This window comes from Neopsephotus bourkii, unplaced genomic scaffold, assembly GCF_033783945.1.
Source record: "Neopsephotus bourkii isolate Nb327-2 ecotype Australia unplaced genomic scaffold, CSIRO-AGI_Nbou_v1 NB_272, whole genome shotgun sequence".
In the NCBI taxonomy this organism is placed as follows: Eukaryota; Metazoa; Chordata; class Aves; order Psittaciformes; family Psittacidae; genus Neopsephotus; species Neopsephotus bourkii.
In genome coordinates, this window is record NW_026900781.1 from 4,474,733 (window position 1) to 4,489,735 (window position 15,003).

General features: G+C 39.7%; 1 protein-coding gene across 5 annotated transcripts in view; it reads left to right on the forward strand.

Annotated features, from left to right (window-relative positions):
* MBOAT1 (membrane bound O-acyltransferase domain containing 1) overlaps positions 1-14,474 on the forward strand; it is a 54,320-nt gene extending 39,846 nt beyond the window's left edge. For 3 of the 5 annotated variants that reach the window (XM_061346399.1, XM_061346401.1, XM_061346400.1), the window contains 7 exons: positions 1,706-1,889; positions 3,478-3,670; positions 6,480-6,583; positions 9,337-9,401; positions 10,767-10,899; positions 12,078-12,229; positions 14,068-14,474. In XM_061346399.1, coding sequence (XP_061202383.1) covers positions 1,706-1,889; positions 3,478-3,670; positions 6,480-6,583; positions 9,337-9,401; positions 10,767-10,899; positions 12,078-12,229; positions 14,068-14,200 — 964 coding nt within the window. In that variant the 3' untranslated portion in view covers positions 14,201-14,474. Of the gene's footprint in view, positions 1-1,705; positions 1,890-3,477; positions 3,671-6,479; positions 6,584-9,336; positions 9,402-10,766; positions 10,900-12,077; positions 12,230-14,067 lie in introns of those variants that run through there. The other 2 variants (XM_061346404.1, XM_061346403.1) reach the window with 2 other exon arrangements.
* Positions 14,475-15,003: the final 529 nt, after the last annotated feature.

The following is a 15,003-nucleotide window of genomic DNA, read 5'->3' on the forward strand; positions in this document are numbered from 1 at the left end:
TCCTGTAGGGAGACTTGTTTAACTTTTGGTATGACCAATAGCTTTGTGTCTATTTTTATAGCTCACATCATAATATTTAACTGCACTGGGCCCTTGTGACCATATGATTAATTCTAGTCAAATTCTCACCAAACAGGCCTTTTTTTTTTTTCTTTCTTGAACAGTAGATGAGCTCATAACAGAAAAGTATATGCCAGTAACTCAAGTGGCAGACAAGTCACAACTGAAGAGTTTTAAATCCCCTTTGGTAATACAGCCTTTTGTCTTCCCTCTTATTCTTGGTCTGTTTTTGTTTCTCACTCATCCTCTGTACATTCCTTCATGCATTGCTCATGTCTCCCCACCCAACCATGTGCAGAATCTAAGCTGAAACTAATGACTTTATTTTTAATCTTACTGTAGAGCTCAGAAGCCCAAATCATCAACCTGATTTTGCAGAACAGAAAGATGAGCCTTACCCCAGTTGTTTGCTGCATCTTTCTGTGAAATGCTTTTACCAGAGAACATACCATCTAGGCACTAACATCTACAATAACCACTAGCATGAATGCAGAAAATCCTGGCTAAGCTAACTGTTTATTCAAGCTAATTCCGCTTCAGAATAAAAGTAGGCAACAGCAAATGTTTAACTGTTGCTTAGTTTTCCTGCTAGAAACTTGGTTTGGTCTAAAGGAATTTTAAGTGGGTTTTGGTTTATGAGTGTTCATCTGTTTCTTGGATAGGAGAGCCCTGAACCACCGAGCTCTAGTTTCTATACTCATCCTTGCTTACTTGGAGGGTGGCTGTTAGGACGTTAGTGGAGAGCACTGTGTATTTGTGTAGAATTTGGATGTTGGTGTTTTCTGCCACATCAGTAAAACAAGCCCAACAACTACAAATTGCATAGTGGTGAGAGGCCTGTGCATCTTTCTTTTCCATGCCACCGATCCATAGTAAGGTCAATGGATCTTCTTCATTTTACATCTAATATAAAACCCCAAAGAAACTTGTTAGAATTTGCAAAATGGAAATAATGAACATGATGGATTTTCTTTGACTTTCATCTTCAGATGTCTTTTAATTTATGTGGGTTTTTTTCCAATCAGTTCCTTTTCCTGTTTATGATACAATACAGTCAATTACTTCCTTCATTTGCATAGTAGGACAGAGTGTCTCTTCATTCTTTTCCTCTATGTCTCACATCACACTTCCCATTCTTCAAAAGGCTAAACTGAAGGGTGCATGAGAGCTGCTTTCAGGCCTGAGAGTCCTGGTCTTAAATGCTCCCTGCCCTGTCGTCTGCATGAGAAGGCAAGGTACTGCATGGCACAGCTTGGTGAGACTTGGTGAGACTCCTGATGCTGCTGGCCTGTTCAAAATGTGCAAGTCAATTTGTTTGAGAGTGGGTATTTAAAATTTATCATTTTTTAACTAAAATGTTTCTAAGCAATAAGATGACAACTATTCAAATCAGTAGCATTTGCTCACCTGTAGCTTAAGCACTTCCACGATACCCTTGTTGTGACTGCCATCTGCCAGACATCACTGGGATATAAGAGAAGCTGTGCCTCATTTCGCCAGAACAGATTAAGTGAGCTTTCAGCTGGGAGGAGGGTGGTAGGAGAGAGCTGGAGGCTGAGGCAAACAGTACAACAAAAAGCACTGGTAAAAACCCTTGCTGTGTTTTACTTTGTTTTGTTTTGTTGTGTGTGAATGATTTTCACAGGTCAAGACCTTCTTTACTGGAGTATTTAAGCTATCTCCTCAATTTTATGAGCATCATAGCTGGTCCTTGCAGCAATTACAAGGATTATATAGCCTTCATTGAAGGGAGGCATGTGCACATGAAACTCTTAGAAGTGAACTGGAAGCAGAAGGGTTATGACAGACTTCCTGATCCTTCTCCAACTGTAAGTTTTAAAATGACAAAGACTTATTGCAAAGGCCAGGAAAGTACAGCTTTGAGGATGAATCTTGTAATTAAAAACTAAGAAGAAAATCTATTTTTGGATTATCTTCCCAGTAAACATTAGTGAGTTTTTTCCTGTGAAGTGCCCCCTGTTTTTATCTCAGGGTCAGGGGTGAACGGGCTAGTGTCTTTCTCTTGAATTCCCAAATGCATTCGGTTTACAAAACGGGTCATTGGTTAATGCATGTCCTTTGTGTAGCAATGGGAATGGTCTGCAGGTTCTGACAATGACAAGTTGCTGTTCAGCTTCAGACAGAAGAGGAATGCAAGTCAAATCTCACCCATAGCGCAAGAGATGTTAGAAGTACATGAATCACGTCTAATCAGAAACTAGCTTCTCCAGCTAGTTTCTTCTTTGTAAGAGAATCTCAAGCCGTAAGATGATGTGGAGGTCATTTTTTCACATACTATTAACACAAATTTTATTTTATATATTTAAAATAATACTAAAACCTTCTTAGAAAGTGACTTTGTAAGGCAGGGTAACGTAGCACAAGAACCAAATTCCTCTCCCTTATCTTAAGGTGACACTGAATGTGTAGCTTTGTGAGTGTGTGCAGAATGCCTCCTCAGAAGTTGAGTATGTGCCTATGCATATCTGATTCCTGTTGCACACTCTTCTATTTCTACTGACTTTAGTGGTGCTAATTCTGATTTACATTTTTCAGAATAAGACCTATATCATTTTAGATGTGAGTTAGCAGAAAACATTAAAATTAGCATTAAAGGTAATTGCACATTGGTTTATTCCAGAATATGGAGAATATATAAAGAGTACTTGGGATCAAAACCACACTGTTGTTTCGATTGCATGTTGCGCTGCTACTGGTCTTTTGAGAATGTGAGTCAATTTTTACATGGCACCCAAGTACTAGATTTACCTTTTTATGACTGTATCAAGAAGAGTTTACTCCTGATGTGTATTAGAAATCGAGCTTCAAACTACTGACATGATTGTCAATAGTGATGTATAGAAAGCTAGAGAGCTGTAATAGAAAATACTGTGGCATAGCAGATATACAGCATGCATACCTTCCCACAGTATGGGGTAAAAGGTATGCTTTTAGGACAAGTGATTTCCAGCTGGACCTCTGGATGGTGGCTGAACAGTAGGACCTACTGTTGTACTGAATGCTTTTGGCTTTCATGAGGAATCCAGTGTTTAGTTAGAGGAGACAACAATACCTATAGGGAGGATTTCTGGTTTTCATTGTAGGGTTTTGTTTGCTTATTTCCTTTCTCATTTGAGGACCTCCACTGACTGATTTTGGGAGTCTCTTGTGCAGTTCATCACCAGTTTTGATTCCTGTCTTTTGTACCTATCTATAGGTAGCTCAATAAACCAAATTAAGCCAAAGCTTTGACTGTAACCTTTTCTTTACCACCTCTTTAATTATTATCAACTTTGTCACTGCTAACTTTACTGGTTCTTGAAATGCATTGGTTTTGTATGTCATGAGCACTGCTTTTTTTTCCCCCTTAAGTAAATGTTTCTAGTGAATGCTTCTTTGTTGTCTGTGTTTTTTTAGGGAGCAGTGATGTACAAGCTGTGTATCACACTAGTATCTCTCATTTTATTCTTGACACTTACCAAGAGCTTTCCTATGGCATATATTATTGATAACGAATTTCTTGATAAAACACCCTTCTTGTCAAGACTTGGTTACCTGTATGTTGTAGCACAGGCAGCAAAACCAAAGTATTACTTTGCATGGACTTTAGGTAAGTCTGGCTACATTACTTATTTCTGTGGGTAACAAGTTCATAAATGGGGAAAGTGGTCTGAAACATGAGGGATGAGGGGGAACAAATTAGTTCCTAGACCTGTAGTCCTGTGGAAGTGGGTTCTTGTGTTCCTGTACATGTGTTTTTGTAGGCAGAGGACCCTGCTTAAGTGGGGAGACGTCAAAAGTTTTGAAAAATATGTGTCGAACCTATCTTGTCTGACATTCCCTATGCCAAATTCCCATTGACACCAAATCTGCTTTTCAGCTGTCAGTAAAGTCAATGTAACAATCCCATCTTACTTAAAAATTTTTAACTATACCAAATCAATTTTACTGAGGGGAAAAATGTTTGTCCCCTCTAAACTTTGATTTTATACATTATTTATAATTTGCATGTATCAGTGGGGTTAGGAGGTTAAAATGTGTCATGCTGGCTCAGGCTTTACAAGTATGTTACAGTGCAAGCAGATCTCTCTCTTCCTTTAGGGACATCTTTAGTACATGCATCTGTACCAGAAAGCTGTGGTGCTTATTGGGGGGCTGGAGTTAGGATTTGCATTAGGGCACAGTGCGGTTCTGTGCTCACGTTAGCTTTGAGAGCTAAAGAGAAAGGATTTGAGAGCATGGGGAGCAAAGGAGATGGTAAGAAGGACCCAAGAATCTCTGGAAGGAAAAGGAGAAGAGAAGAAAGAGGAACTCATCAGAGAAAAAAAGGTTTCTTTTATTGGGAGCCAGCTAGACTAGCCAGCTAGACTGGCCAAAATACTCTTTTTGTATTTTACCTTCTTTCTTTTAGAAGTCACTTTTCCCATCTAAGTGTGAGGAGTTGAGTCCTTCTAGGCCAGGATGAAAATTGGGAGACTGGATTTGTTTTGCTGTTATTACAGAGACTTTGTGTGTAGAGGAGGTCCTGAAAGCCCAGCCAGCAATATATACACCTGAAACTGAGCAGAGTGTCATTGAGATGGGAAGGAAAGAGCCAGGCAAATTGATTACAAGGCTACGATTTAATTGCTGAGACTAAAACTGACAGATCGAGGGAAGGCGGCCAGGACTGGCATGTGTAGGATGGGAAAGGCTTTGGGATAAAGAATTGCTTGCTCAGAATCTTATTTTTGTGCAACCCAGTGTTAAAATGTTGCCTCAGGTTTTTTTTTTTTTTCCAGTATTATAATTAACTAAAAGTCCATTATCAAAGAGATAAACTGAACTTGGATTTGTGATATGACTAAGCCATAGAGGCTGTAGAAATCTCTTTACAAATGAGGCAGTTCACAAAAGCATGCATTGCATACCGGAGGGCGAGGCCTCTATTATTCACTTTTCAAATCTAGGCAGCAGAACAGCAGACACTTTATCCTTTTGCAGTTTAGCTCCTGGTGGCATGGCCCAGGGCATCACAAAAGTGCCTGCTGAAAAGGCTGATAAGCGCTTCCTGTTCTCAGAAAAGGACAGGCACGCTATTGTTCAAAAGCCTTGCCACTGAATTCCTCCAGATCCATGGAAAGATGGAAAGTTCAGCTTCTTGCTGCATTAGAGATGGTCATGGGAACATGGCTGTAAATCTAACACAGCTGCTGATGAAGCCAATTTGGGTTTGAACTCCTGCATCCAATGAGCCGTGAAAGTGATAAGCCAGAGCTGTTAAAGTTGGGAAAATCTCAGCTGGGCTTTGTGGAGCTTGGGGTCTTGTGAGGAATTTAAAGGCAGGCAGTTGTGGTTCTGTGCTTCACACCTTGCTCTGCAGACAGCAGCTCAGGAAGCAAGAGGTTGATGGGTCTTCTGTATTATTATGTCCCTAGACTTCTTGTTTCAAGGTTTTGGCAAAGAAACATTAAGGGGTCCCTGCCTCCCTTGGAGCAAGGAGGAGCAAATCCAGGATTTTTTTTGTGCCTGTACTTATAGCATTTACAAAGCAAAATCAGTTTTCACCCTTGGCAAATAAATGCTGACTTTTCTAAAGTGTATCTTAACCCGGCTTGTAGTTTGTAAATGATCTAGAATGGAAAGCCTTACCTGTATTTTGTTTTTCCTTTTTCTTCCAATAATCACCACTGTTGGCTGCACCTGGAGATCCAGAGATAATGGATACCTCCTGTTTTCTTAGTATTCAGAGAGAGGATTTCTAGCAGGGGCATGTTGAAAGCATAATCTTGAAACTCAGTGGTGAGGTGGTTCCCAGGCAAAAGTGAAAGGGGAGGTAGTTGACTGGCACCTTCGCAAAGAGTGAAATGCCTACCAATACCCAAGCCTTTTTCTGACTTAAAGTAGTTAAGTCTGTAATCAAAGCTACTCAATATTTGATTTATAGAAGTGGTGAGATACTTTAGTGAGGCACTGAGCAATAGCCAAAGTCTTTCTTTGTGGAAGTCTGAATGAGAGTCTTAATTAAACAACCACTTTGGAACTCTTAATAGAAATGGTAAGCATGTATTTGAGACACTGCAGTTCTTAATTCTGGAAAATGCTGTGACATACAGGTGCCCTTTTGAGGAAAGTGCTTAGTCATGTTATGGCAACTCTATCTATCTTGAAAAATAAAGGCAAATTAAAGTGATTACCATCTGTTATTCTTTTATTATTTATTCTTCTGCCCAAGGAGTAGCTAATCTTTCCTCTGGAGGAAATGGCTCTTCTGTTGCCTTATAACAGTGCCCCTTTGCCAAGAGGAAGCTTCTCTCTGAAAGAGAGGATGCTAATTGCTACAAAGCTGGCTTGAGCGTGTGTTTAGTGTCATACTGACTTGTAAGAAAACGTGACTCTGCCAGCAGTCTGATTTGATCTGTTTTGCTTTGACATTACAGCAGATGCAGTCAACAATGCAGCTGGTTATGGATTCAGTGGAGTTGATGAAAGAGGCACTTTCCGCTGGGACCTGTTGTCCAATTTGAATATCTGGAACATTGAGGTGAGTTAAAGCTTTGGCTGCATTGGCATAATCATAGAGAAATAACCATGCTAATGGGGAGAAGCTTTGCCAGAAGGAAAGCAAGTCCGTGCCACCGGGCTACCCCTCTTTAACGTGAAGAGGTTTTGCATTTTATCTTCTGGGCAGATAAAAAGCATCTGTCACACAGGCTTCGTCACGCTCTGTATTCAGGTTGTGTTTTTTAGTAATTTATAGAGGGCTAATAAGTGATTATATCAGATGTTTTATAAATGAGCAGTCAATTACTGTGGATTGTGCCTGAGTTCAGCAGGTCAGTAAATTGCTCACAGCTATGATTCTCCACCATCTGTGGTGTATGCTGTTTACTTCTAACAGTCTTCCCACTTTTTTAGCCCAGTTGAGATGGGTGGTAATAGCGAAAGAGTCCGCCACGAGTAGGCATTGCACAAACACTTGCAAAGTCTGAGTCCCTGCACATGCTTGGAGTGCCTGTTGTAAATGGTGAAGAGCAAGGGTTGAAGAGATAATGGGTACAAACTGAGGAACCTGGATAGGTACTGGCAGGGCCATATAGAACTTTAGATGACTGCTGATCTAGAGCTGTGTTCAGCAAACCACGCTATTTCTCAGAACATGTCTCGCACTTATTTCTTGTGACTCCAGTATACTTTTATCATCCATTAGTCTTTTGTAAGCTATTTATGATTGGCCATCTTTTGCATAAGAGAAAAAATGTAATTTGTTTGCCCCTAAAAGTATTTTGTGAATGCCAGCGAGATGTGAAAATGTGTGTGTCTGAGACTGCTTTCTAAAGGCTTCTTTTCTTTCAAAATAAGAGGAGCTTCCCCCCTGTAATTCTGTAGTTATGATTTTAAAGGAAAAGCAGATGAAAATAAGTTGACTGCTTTACTGCTGAATGATCTGTGACTAAGCAGATGTGCTGTAATAGCTCTTCTCAAAAATGAGTTCCTGTAATTCATCATTGAAAGATGCCAAAACTGGAAGTATCATTATACATTCTGTCTTTCTCAACATCCTTTCTCTGTCCTCCTTTTTTACCTTAATTAATCCTCAGTGTACATCTCTCCTTAAGTGGTTCAGAATACACAGCCAGAAATACTTTACACTCCTCAACAGCAGCAGCACCCTAGATACAACTCTGAGATCTTAAATCAATGTCTGATTCAGTTTTGTGGCAGAAGATGCTTCCTACCTTGATGGGCCAAGGCAGTTTCTGCATGAAGGAGGAAAGTGAAGTGCAAGCAGTGCTCTTAAGTCAAGCTAAATTAAGGAAACAGGAGCCTTTGCTCCTCTCTACTCACTGAACTGCAGGACCCTCAAAACTTCCTTTACTGCTCACAAGGGCAATAAAGATCAGGATGGAGGAATTATTTCCAGGAGCATAAAACAGAGTGCTCTCGATTGATGTGATCATGAACAAAATGAGAAAAAGAAACAACAAAAAACATTATTTAGGGTAAACCTTGAATTATCACTTCATGTGCCAATAATTCCAGGACTTGAATTTTAAGTGTGATTGTACAATGTATTTTCAGCAGGTATAGCCACCTGCATATGCAAAATTGCTTAAAAGTTGGGAATTTGAGTGCCAAATATGGCTAAGAAATGACCTGATCTGTAGTAAAGATAAGCACATGGTAGGAGTTGTGGGGGTGTTAAAATGTGATGGGGACTTGAAAGTCTAGGCAGCACGCAGATTTTGACAACCAATGGCTACTTTCTCTCTTGGTAATGTAACAGGAGAACTTAAAGGAGGCCAAAAGAGAATGACAATATTAGTTGGCAGAGAAGTGATGTTTTTCTTGGCTTCACTTGATGCAGCAATGCAATTAAAATGCGGTAGCACTACATTGGGAATTGCTAATTGTTTTAACTCCTTAAACACAGAGGATGAAATGCTTGCCTTCAGGATTCTGTGTGGAGTGCAAAAATATCTGTCTATTCCCCTTGGAAGCCTTTGTCATTAATCCATCTTTTCAGTGTGCCTTTCCCTTCAGCTAATATGGCAAAATAATGTGGTGTCAGTGACTCATGCTCCTGCTTCGTGAGGAGGTCCTCAGAGGCTTCTGTCAGCAGGCAAGGAACAAGGGAGAGTGGGGGTGTTGAACTGTCAGAGGTGAACTGACCAGGATTCGGGGAACTGATGCTTAATGGAGTCCAGGAGCCCTCTAAAGCTGGGGGAATTACTGCTGTGGAGAGGTGCAGGATGTTTTCCCAGGACCCTGGAGTCCAAACTGGTTTGTCAAGCTGGGCAATGGGCTGAGAATTGGCTTCTAAATTTAGTCCTAACATTTTTGTGCATGTTTTTCAGTCTTCCTCCTGCCTTCTCCAAATAACATTCAATTTCTTTTAAATTTTGTAACACTTTGTTTTAATAGCACTCTAGGTAAGCCCAGACTGCATAATGGGTGGCAAGATATCTCTTCCAAAAATGACACTGTTTAGGAACTGAAGGGAAGGCCAAGCATTTAAAACAAGAAAGCTTTTCAGATTTCCCATAATTTGAAAAATAAGCAAACGTGTTTAATTTTACAGAAGAAAGTGAGATCTGATAACAACTGCCAAGTGCTAGTGGTGAGCAATCAGCCTAATTAATGCTCCTCCCAAAACATGTTAGTGTAACAATGGACTACTGCACAGCAGAATAGCTACTATAATCAATATTTTCTGTCTATCTCCTCTCTAATTTAAAATGCAAGTATTATTTTACAGGTGTCAGTGCTAACTTATCATGTGAACTTCTTTCTTAGACTGCAACGAGTTTTAAAATGTACATTGAAAACTGGAACATTCAGACAGCTGCCTGGCTAAAACGGTAAGAGTAATGAATCAGTATCATGCTTGTGAGACCCCAAAACCATAGATGGCTTGGAAACTCCCTGACTGGTGAATCTCACAAATGTATAGCCTCTTGCTCTTTCTTTGTTTCCTGTGTGTGTAACGGTTGGTGGAGTACAAGGGTATTTGGTGCTGTGAACTTTTATTGTTGCAAATGTAAAATGCCTGCATTTTATATATGAGCAGCAAAGGCATAAATGAACTGTTCAAGTCTTCCATAATAAAAAGTAGTAGAGTTTTGATGGCATCTTTTAGGCTTCTGTTTGCCTGTTACTCTTTCTCTACTGTTTCACTTTGCTATGTTAGATTTCCCATGTGTATTACTACCAGACGTGAGCCTTGCTGTGTCACTGGGATTCAGTCAGCTAGAACTGGAGAGAAATCGAAGTATTCAGAGCACCCATGTAGTCTGGTTTGGAGTTACCAGAAGGTGCTTGCCAGGAGGTCCTTGCTCTTCTCCGAGATACGGAGAAGAGACTTCTTATAGCACTGAGATGATCTGATTTTAACCAGTGACTGATAAGGCACATATAAATACTAGCATAAATCCAAATTTTGTAGATTGAACTGTGTGTTATTACTCATTACACTTTTTGGCATGATTAAAGCTCAGTGTATAGTCAATGTGGTATCTGAAAAGCAGGCACGGATTTATTGCAGTTATAACTGCTTTGGTATTATATATGTATCTTAAAAGTCAATGTCCACTATTTTTCATGATTCAAATGATGTTCATGATAAGAAGTGCATTATCTTCATTATCTTGACTTGTTTCTTTGGAGCACAACATTTCAGTTAAACTTCAGATAGCCAAATAGACCAGCTGGTGTGTTCTTGAAATGGTATCATTCGCTTGCATCTTTGGAGTAAGATTTTGGGCTGCTAAAGTTAGCAGAAATCCCCCACTTTGCAATAGCTTGTGGCACTCCTAGTTGTTCCCAGCATCTGCCAGATAACAGTGCCTAAAAATGCCTCCATTCCTGAGTGAAGGGTGGAGTCATATCTCTTTGTCTTTTGAGTCACTCTTGATCTTGTAGGGTAAAGTATGATTCCAGATAGAGGTATAAAGGTGAATGAAGTTTTACCTGCCCTTTGCCCCATTATTTATTTAAATACTGTGAACACCAGGAATATCTGTACAAGCACACTTTTGATACTCACTGCATAAATACATAAAACCTCCACCTAAATGAAGAGAGAGTGCCTCATGGCCTGGTCTGCAAAAGAGGCAAGAAAAGACCATTAAGAAAACAGAAGTCCTTAAAAACAGAGAAGGATTTGAACTGCAGTGTCAGTTGTTCAATTGTATTCAGCCTTTTCTTGTTCTGTTTTTGTTTTGCAGTGTCTGCTATGACAGAGCTCCCTGGTACCCTACAGCTTTAACATTTATCCTGTCTGCCCTGTGGCATGGTATCTATCCTGGATATTATTTTACGTTTCTCACTGGAATCCTTATCACACTTGCAGCCAGAGCAGTATGTACCTTTCATTGTTCTCTTCTAAGGCTATGCTAGATACTATCCAGTTGTCAACTGCAGGGACCACCGTGACATGGTGAAGCAGCTTGTCCCTGCTGTGAGTTCTCTCTCATGCGTTTGCAGGCTTGCTGTTCACTGAAACTTTATTCTGTATTGATGCATTGATTTCAAAGTACCCTGAGCAGTTATAACCAGCACCAATTCTGCACATGCTGTATTGCTGTCCCTGGCTGTCAGCGGAAATGTTGCTCGTGGGTGTACAGTTGGTAGTCCCACTGGCTATGTCCATATAGTCAAATGAGCTTGAGATTCAAGGACACACTAGAGCCCAGACTTCTGCTAGGTCATGTTACCTATATGCTGTGTGTAATCTGCTCTGGGCCCAGTCTTTCATAAGAAGCTGTTATGAGTTGAGGATTAGCGCAAACATAAACTCTTTCATGGGGATGCGATTGATGCAGTAAACTGGTTTATGGTGTTTATGTGCCTCATCTTGGGTACAGTCACCAAAGACAAAATGGTGAAGATATGACTCGCTGTTGTTTAATTTATCACTGCTGATATTTCAGGCTGAACCAGCCAGTTGCGCAGGGCTGGGAAGCACCACTGTTGTCTTTGAGAGTTTGACTATGGATAAATAACCAGGCCAATTTAAAGGTGAATTAAACTAGTGGTCATATTAACTGCTATGGCTAGAACAGGTTGCTGAACATGTGTTCTTGATGTCCTTTGACTCTCATTTATGGGATTTCATAGATATGAAGCTAAACTAAAACCTTTAGGGAACAACACGTACACACAAAGGTAAAACACATATTCATTCATTTAAAGTAATTTTGTTTCACCATCAATAACCAGTAATAAAATCAGGAGGGAAAAACATCAAATCACAACTCCCTTCCCCAAAGATATGCCAGATACCCAGCATGAGAGTCTTCTCCTCTGATTACTATAGAAGAAACTGGGGGGCACTTCTCTGTTTGCTCCTCTGTAGAATCTTGGACGTACCAGTCAATACATGTCTGTCTTCCTACATGCAGTGCTTTCTATCTGGTGTGTAAACTTTTCTGTAATACTAATGCTGATGATACATGAAGAGTCATATACTACAATGTGTGACTTTGCCTGAGAAATTAGTTTATGAATTTTTCTGTTTACTTTTTCCTGTCCTGCAGGTAAGAAACAATTTTAGACATTACTTCCTATCTTCAGTGCCTCTCAAGATAGCCTATGATCTTGTCACCTGGGTTGTCACTCAACTGGCAGTGTGCTATACTGTTGCACCATTTGTTATGCTGGCTGTTGAGCCCACTATTAAGTTTTACAAGTAAGTCCTCTTCTCTTGACTCATACTCTCCAGACTGGCACAGGCTCTTATTAAATAACCCAAAAACACACTTAAAGGCACTTGACATTCCATCAAATTTGAAAATAGCTCAAAAAGAATGCTTAATAATTTGGTGATTTTTGCACTCCTGTAACTTAACAAGATGGTAATAACGCCAATGCAGAACACTTCCTCTGTACTTCTCAGCCTTTCTGTGTCCTTATGTGTCTTTTCACATCTCAGTTTCCTCTTTCAAAACAGTTGAGTCTCGACCATTAACAGTGGCCAAGATTGGAGAGGTTAAGAAACATGTGAGTTGGCAGTAGGAAGGACTTGATGAGAAAAGACCAGGTTTCTAGCTGCTGAATGTGTAGAACAGGAGATATGATCGGTCAGGAGCAGATAAAGAAGGTGCCTGACAGAGCATTACTTCTTGAAATGATTATGCTCTTCATTATGAATGCTTCATAGGAAGTGATTACTTCCTTAGGTTCCTTAAAAATAGTAGAACACTGGTGTTGCAGAGTATATCAAATATACTCTGATTAAAATAACTTGAAATAGAGAAATTGAAAAAATAATTTGCAAAGGGAGAATAGACTACATTGTTTTATTTTCCTTTCATCTACAGTGAACTGTCAAAATAGAGTGACAGGTTTTGGTTAAGGTTTTGGTCCTCGAACATAAAAGGCATAAAACTGGTAGTCAAGAAGCTGATGTCAGTAAGTCTGTTTGAAGGGGGCTGGATTTTGACATTTCCTGTTCCCGTTTCTTAAAACATTTGATTTCAACACAGAAAGCTTACCATATATTACCATATTACCAGATCTTTCTTAGTTTCATTCCTCAATGTTTTGTGTTTTTTTTTTTCCAAGTGATTTTGAACATAGTTAACATTTAAACTTCAAGACTGCTAAGCAAGGAAATTGTAGGCCTTTGGCCCACAGCATGAGTGTTTGGAATACTGCATACCTAGCGGTGGTCTTAAGCACTTTACAAAGATACTAAGAACTATGGTAAGAAACATAAACGACCATAAAAAGGTGCATCTCTTTTTAAGGGGTGGACCATACTGCTTCTAAACATTATCCTCCCCAAGCTGCCAGAGCCCTATGTAATTTGTTTAAATAGTTTTTATTTCTATTCCATCTCGTGTATACCAAATTATTTGAAATAAACCCCCCTTGTGTTTAATAAGATGCCAAATAAAGATATCTCTGAGTAGAAACCTGTTTCTGAAGTTGCCTTCAGAAATGATTATGCTCTTCATTTTGTATACTTCATAGGAAGTGATTACTTCCTTAGATTCCTTAAAAATAGTAGAACACTGAAGTTGCCTTCAGAAACAGCCCTAATGTGAACCTGACATTCCCCAGTTAAAAATTGAGTGTTTTGATTTATTTCAAATCTCAACAATTGGTATTAAGTTTTTTCTTTCTGACAATCTTTTTATTTTATTAACTTGCAGAAATTTTATGTCCTAAGCATATTTCTTCAGAATGTAGCCTTGTATACTTGAACTTTTAAAGAAGATGGGCTGAATAATTCTGGGGTTGAATTACATGGCTTAATCTGAGCTGTCAGACTTTGGATTCTGCAGTTTGCTGATTGATCCTTTACCTCATTAACATCCCTGGCAACATTTTCATTGATACCAGCAGATATTACATACATAGGCTGTGTGAAATTCAAGTGTGTATTTTTGTGCTTTCTAGGTCAGGTTCATACTTTCTGTACACATCTCTTAGCACTAAATTCTGCATGGGCTTATTGAGGTTTCACAGTTCATGCTCTGACCCACAAAAAATGTAATATTCTTTTTTTGCTTTTGTTCCCAGGTCTATGTATTTTCACATGCACATTCTGAGCATCTTGGTGTTGCTCTTGCTGCCTATCAGACCTCAAGCTCACTCCAAAAGAAAGGCTCAGAATCAGGCCATGCTGAACTCTGTTAAAAGAAAAGACAAATGATGACTACAAGGAAAATTGCCAACACTGGGAAATCAAGCTGTCATATTGGAAACAAAGAAAGAAGAAAACTGGGTGGGATAAGGGTCAAACTACAAGACAAGTGGCATTTCTATTGCTTATCTTAAAATCTTACTGGACAGGGCAGAAAAGAGCCTGAATGACTATATTTCAAATTATTCCAGTTAACAGAGATTATACAGGCAATGTTTACAGGCTCCTTGGGCATTTTGACTTTTTAAATAAATATTTTTATGAAGTGTTTTTATATATTTAAGCTTTTTCAGAGAGGCATTTTTGCTCTTTTACAGAAATATGCAACTATTAATCAATAAATAATCTTGTGATTAGAGGACAGGAAGCAGCTTGTAAAGAGTTAGACCAGCTGCCTGATAGCCTGGCGCTGTGGGCAGCTGGCAGGGGAAGCTTTTCATCTCTTGGCTATGGAAAGAGATAATGCAAGTAGAAAACTTACAGACATGGGGTTGTTCAAGGTGCTGGCACTGACTTTGGCCCTGGCAGGAAGAAGGGGGAACAGGGCTTTCCTGGGCAATCTCCAGAGCAGGGACTGCAGCCTGAGCTTGGTAGCAAGGGTATTTCGCATCCTTCAGTGTGACACCTGCTGGCAATGAAGGTGAGACAAGTCCCTTGGGAAATAGGCGGTGGGAAACACTTGCAGCTGGCAAAGCCAAAATCTAAAACCAAATAAAAGCAAAACAAAAGGCTTGGGGAAACCCATCCTAGAGTGAAAGAAGTGACATTTACCCTGTGATCTGTAGAGTTGTACTTCTCTAACGATGCAGCTG